This window comes from Pygoscelis adeliae, unplaced genomic scaffold (genome assembly GCF_000699105.1).
Source record: "Pygoscelis adeliae isolate BGI_AS28 unplaced genomic scaffold, ASM69910v1 Scaffold402, whole genome shotgun sequence".
NCBI classification, from domain to species: domain Eukaryota; kingdom Metazoa; phylum Chordata; class Aves; order Sphenisciformes; family Spheniscidae; genus Pygoscelis; species Pygoscelis adeliae.
The window spans coordinates 4,877,429-4,882,976 of record NW_008824411.1 but is presented as its reverse complement, the minus strand read 5'-3'; the positions used below and the strand labels follow the sequence as shown (position 1 = coordinate 4,882,976).

The window sequence follows — 5,548 nt, the reverse complement described above, 5'->3', positions numbered from 1 at the left end:
TGCCCGAGGAGGACTGCATGAAGCTGAACCCCTCCTTCCTGGGCATCGCCCTCAGCTCCCTGCTCGCCATCGACCTCTGGGCCTCCAAGCGCCTGGGCGTCTGCGCTGGAGAGGGCTCGGCCTGGGGCAGCGCACGCCCCCTCATGAAGGTCATCGAGGTTTCGGGGCACGGCATCCCCTGGCTGCTGGGCACCTTCTACGGGCTGTGCCAGAGCGACAGCTCAGCGGCCAGGGAGGTGCTGCTCAACCTGCTCTTCGGTGAGGCTGGGGGCTCACCAAAGGGCTCTGTAGGTGGGGGCTGGCTGGAGCGGAGGGGGGAGGATGGGACCTGAAGGATGGGGGAGAGCTGAGTAAACCTCAGCCTCCTGCAGCCCCAAGGGAGCCTGCTGATTTTGAGTAACTGGTACAGACTCATCTGGGGTGCCTGGTACCAGAGTGAGTAACCCTGCCGCTGGAGGACGTGGTGGCATGGGTATGGCTCATCGGTCACAGCTCCAACCACACACTGTGAAACTCCGGACAGCTAAACTGCTCCTGCAGTTGCACAAAACTTTCAGGGAACTGAACTCCCTTTTAGTTCTTCAGTTTATCACAACAGTGCATTCCAGGTGCAGCTGTCCTAGATACCAGCCCTTTCTCCTGAAAAGCTGCTCTGGCACACACATGTCTGCACCCTTGGGCTCCCTGCAGGCAGTACCTGCCAGTGAGGAAACTTTGTTTAAAGCATGCATTTTAATTTTGTGTGGTGTAATATTCCCCCCTCCCTTGCATCCTGTCCTATTAGGTACACTTAAATTCTTCATTTTTGCTTGTTTAGAAACTGTAGTAGTTCCAGAGCAACAGAATTTTTCAGGTTCCTCTTTCTTACTCTTTTATTAAGTTGCAAATAATTGGTACCTCACACTTATCATTTGAATTGAAATTTGCTTGGTGGGAAACATACGGTTTTAGGCATCTTTTTCATCTAGGAGCACATGGTTAAATTACAGTCTCACAGCAGAGCTGTGGGAAGGTACCCGGAGGCCTCTGACCTAACCTCTGCTCTGAGGAGGTGTCCCAGCACCAGGGCCTTGCCTGGCCCTCAAAGCTCCAGGCTGGAGCCACCCACCTCTCCGGGGCCCTGTCCCAGGGTTGCAGCACCCACGTGGGGAAGGAGTGTTCCCTAATGTCCAAGCTGAATCTCCCAAACCATATGTAAAAAGAGAAAAAGCAATTGAACTAGGTTTACATGTGGAAAAAAAAATATTTGTTCTTAAATGATTAACCAAAGAGAATGAACTGAAGTGACCAAAAGATTTGGTGTCCAGAAACAAGCCTTGGGACAAGCAGAAGTCAGTCTCTCACAAGACTTCCTTGGAAGTAGCAGCCCTGGCTGTGAGCACTGCGCTAGCCAAGCTAACGGGGATGGAGAAAGCATCCTCTGCCCTACATGAGAAGCTGTTCTTGCCGAATACTGGCTGAACACTTCTCACATGTGCTTCGACTCTGACTTCTACCGCAACAACCTTTAGCTGGCATTATTTAAATCATCCTTTATTCAGCTCTTGAAAGCCAAAGCATGGTTAACTTTCTGGCATTAATCCCCCCACAGCAGGGAGAAGCCAGACTGCGGGAGCCCTGGCAGTGCCACACAAACTCGGGGCCCCTCACCCTGATCCATGGCTGAGTGGTTGAAGCGGATTGATCATTCACCCTGGTCAGTTTGACCCCCAGCCACAGGGGTAGGCAAAGCAATGCTGAGTCAGCACAGGCTGTCAGGAAGGGAGCTGTGGGGAATATTAACCCCTCTGTTGCCTCCAGTTTGAGCCCTGAGTCATGGCAAGATCAGATTTTACACAGAAAGAAGAGCTCTTGGGTGCAAGCCGGGCCAAGTCCTGTTGCTGGCTGTGGCAGGCAGAGGGTCTGGCGTTGCACAAGGGCTGCGTGCAGCAGGAGTGGAGACTGAAGATGGGCTCAAGCTGGAGAAGGCCAAGTGCTGGATGAGTGCCACGCTCTCCCTACCTGGGCATCATAGCCATGGCAAATAGTGCCTTCTCTTAGCATGTTTTGGTAGCCAAGTGCTTGTTTTCTTAGCTAATGGCTTTGGTTTGATTCTTGCCTTGTTTTCCATAGGGGGGGAAAAAAACCCTTCCTCTCTTGCTCACTCGCTGTTACTGTCTCCTAGCGTTGCTGCTGGATCTCGTGCTGGTGGCAGTGGTGAAAGGGCTCGTCAAGCGGCGGCGGCCCACCCACAACAAGATGGACATGTTCGTCACGATCTCAGTAGACAGGTACTCCTTTCCGTCAGGCCACGCCACCAGAGCAGCCCTGGTCTGCCGCTTCATTCTGCACCACCTGGTGCTCGCTGTCCCGCTGCGGGTCCTCGTGGTGCTCTGGGCTCTCATCGTCGGCATTTCAAGGATCATGCTGGGCAGGCACAACGTGACAGACGTGCTCTTCGGTTTGCTGCTGGGCTATGCGCTGTACAGCGTGGTGGAGTACTGCTGGCTGTCCCCGCTCAGTGCGCCTGCCCTCTTCGCACTCTGGAGCCATTGATGGCTGGGTCCCTCTCAAAGGAGAAGGCGCACACCCAGTTTTCTAAGCGTGCACAGGGAGCGGATACTGGGACTTGAACTCACATCCTGGACCCCACCTATCCAGCCAAGACTTCAACACTAGCGGTGCTGCAGGCTCCTGGGCCCGCACTTAGATGTTTGGTGCTGTCCTGCCCTCCTGATGGGCTGTCATGCACTGGCCAAGCAGCTGCACTGACCTCCCATGAAAAACCTGTCCCTGCAGAGCCCTGGGAGGGCTCAGCACATTCATCCAGCAGCTCACTGCTGATACTGTGAATCGGGATGCCCTTGCTGGGCACCTGTTGCGTTAGCCTATGGTATATGTGATAGCTGTGGCTTTGCAGATTTCTCTGCAATTGCCCACGTACCTGTCTGCTGTAAATACACTGATCACATTGCTGTCGCGAGCATGCCCTGCATAGCCTGCTCCATAACGTCTGCCTGGAGGGGACTCACTGGGGTCTGTCCTCGGGATTATAAAGAGCTCTGCCTTCCTAAGCAATGCGTGTCTTCCCTATTGCTCTTGATTTAAGCGCTGCACTGAGGCCAGATCTCAGTCAACAAGGACACAAGCACCTGGCTCCCAGTGCCATGGGGAAAGGATGGTGCAACTCGGGGTTTGGTGCATCCGTGCCAACTCTAAGAGAGTGGGTAACTGGGGAGGCAGCTCCCAGCAGCAGCCTGCTCCTGAAGTCCTTGTGCAGAGCTTTACAGTTCCTTCCGCTCTCCACAGGATTTTCAGTCTCCCAGGGGTACAGTATATTCACAGCGATTCCTGTTTGTCAGCGTGTTACCAGTGCTGCTGACAGCATACTGCAGACTGAGCCCCTTCCCCATAGCCCTGGCTAGCAATACACCCTTGCCCAGGCTGCTGGGCAGCCCTGGGAGCTGAGCCTTACCCACACCTCCTGCAGCAAGGGGCCCTGACTGCCAACCACTGCCACAGCTCCCCATGCTCCCGGCAGGCTGGCTCTCCTGCCCTGGCACTGTTGGTCCTGGCAGCCTGTTTTTCATAGAGGACTGTTTGTCCTTGGCAGGAGAGAACCACGAGGAGCCTCTGTAATGAGCCAGGGCTGAGATTGATACAGAAAAGCACAGGATGCATATCCACAAGAACCACAGCCAGGAGGGAGTGAGGGCTCTGGACTGAGCTTAAATAGTGCTCCTGGCACGTGGGTGGGGGTGATTGGGCCCAGGTGAGGCTCATCATGGCCACGAAGGTCTATTAGTGCACTCACGGATTAAGTCATATTAAAACCAGGCAGTGTTTAAGTGTGCTGTTCCTCTGGGTGAAGTGTGCAGGAGCAGCCTGTGGGCCGCTGGTACAAACACACTGTCCCTCTCTGTCACCCACTGTCAGTTATACATGGGCTGAAATGAAAATGCTTGATGTGACAAGGTTCCCCCAGAGCTGAGCCATGACTTACTGGCACCATGAGCTGGTGAACCTACCAGCTGTGGGTTTGCACTCCAGCCTGGGACTTGTACAGTGACCAAAAAAAAAATCCCCTGGGTTGTACTGCATGCCTGGCAGCTGGCTGAGCTGGTCCGGCATGTGCACAGCAGCATCTGGCCACCCTGGCCAGCCCTCCCACCTCAAGGCAAAGACAAGCTCTGTGGTGGCTCAGGGATCAGGGGCAGGCGGCATGCTCCGGTGTGGTCAGGGTTTGGGGTGATCAGGGCTTGTTAGAATCATGGAATAGAATAGAATCATAGAACCGTTTAGGTTGGAAAAGACCTTTAAGATCATCAGTCCAGCCATTAACGTAGCACTGCCGAGTCCACCACTAAACCATGTCCCTAAGCACTGCATCTACACATCTTTTAAAAACCTCCAGGGATGGTGGCTCAACCACTTCCCTGGGCAGCCTGTTCCAATGTTTAACCACTCTTTCAGTAAGGAAATTTTTCCTCACATCCAATCTCCATTACCTGGGGGTAACCCAGGAACACCTTCAAAGCATATTTCACTTTACAGTCAGAGGGGTTTTTCCAGAGCAGGGAGGTTTCTTGTCAGCTTGTCCCATCTACCTGGTGTCACAACAGGCCCGTGTGGGAAACACGTGCAACTGGGTTCCCACTGCAACCGTATTGAGGGAGCAATTCCCCCCCAGGTCAAGACTATTCTCACTGGGGTTTCACTGACATGTCGGACCTTTTCCTAGAGGCTCCCATGTGTTTCCAAGAGATCTTTGCATCCAGTGCCTGCTTTCAAGAGCTGCCAAGACAGTGCCGAGGTTGCTTGTCTCTCTACCAGGCTTTGGGTCTGAGCAGTGAAGAGCTTGGCCATGAGAGATTTTAATAAACTGAAATGCCCTATGTGTTTAACAGAGAGGAACAGAAGCATCAACTTTTTTTGGTGTGCTCAAAGGCAAAATGCTGCAGCTCCTACAATAGCAAATCTCCAACTCGAGAGGACCTGAACTGATAAATTCAGGTCTAGTCCTAGATACCAGTGGAGCAGTAGTGGACACCCCTCTGTGTGCTTATGGGACCTCATCAGACAGTGCCACTGGCACTGAAATTGTATTGTGACCTTCAAAAACCTTTTTCTGCTCAGTCTTTTTTTTTATAATTAAAATTATAGATGAAAGTAGCAGGAGACAGTCACATAAAAGGGGACGGGCACAGAAGCATTCATTTACAAAATCTCCCCATGCGCTTAGGAACGCGGCTATTTCTTTTATCTATTTGGATGGCCAGATCCTTTCAGATAATGACAGGGCTGCAGGTTTTTTTAATAGCTTGTGTCTGCAGAGAGGCATGATGCTGGGAGAGGTGAGCCCGCACCCGAGCAGTCCGTCCCCTGGGAGCGCCTGCCCCAGCCAGCAGTGCTCACCGGACTGAGCACAGCCTTGCAGGGAAATCCTCCTGGAGCTGGCGCCCTGCTAGAAACAACCTCTCCCTGCCTGAGTGCAGCCTGAGCCTGGAAATACAACTCCAGGAGATCTGCCTTTTTTTTTTTTTTGGGGGGGGGGGGGGGGCGGGGGGCC

At 53.2% G+C, this 5,548-nt stretch overlaps 1 protein-coding gene across 1 annotated transcript in view; it reads left to right on the top strand.

Annotated features, from left to right (window-relative positions):
* Positions 1-3,043, top strand: part of PPAPDC2 (phosphatidic acid phosphatase type 2 domain containing 2) — a 5,413-nt gene extending 2,370 nt beyond the window's left edge. The window contains exons 2-3 of the mRNA XM_009320701.1: positions 9-258; positions 2,165-3,043. Coding sequence (XP_009318976.1) covers positions 9-258; positions 2,165-2,535 — 621 coding nt within the window. The 3' untranslated portion in view covers positions 2,536-3,043. The remainder of the gene's footprint in view (positions 1-8; positions 259-2,164) is intronic.
* Positions 3,044-5,548: the final 2,505 nt, after the last annotated feature.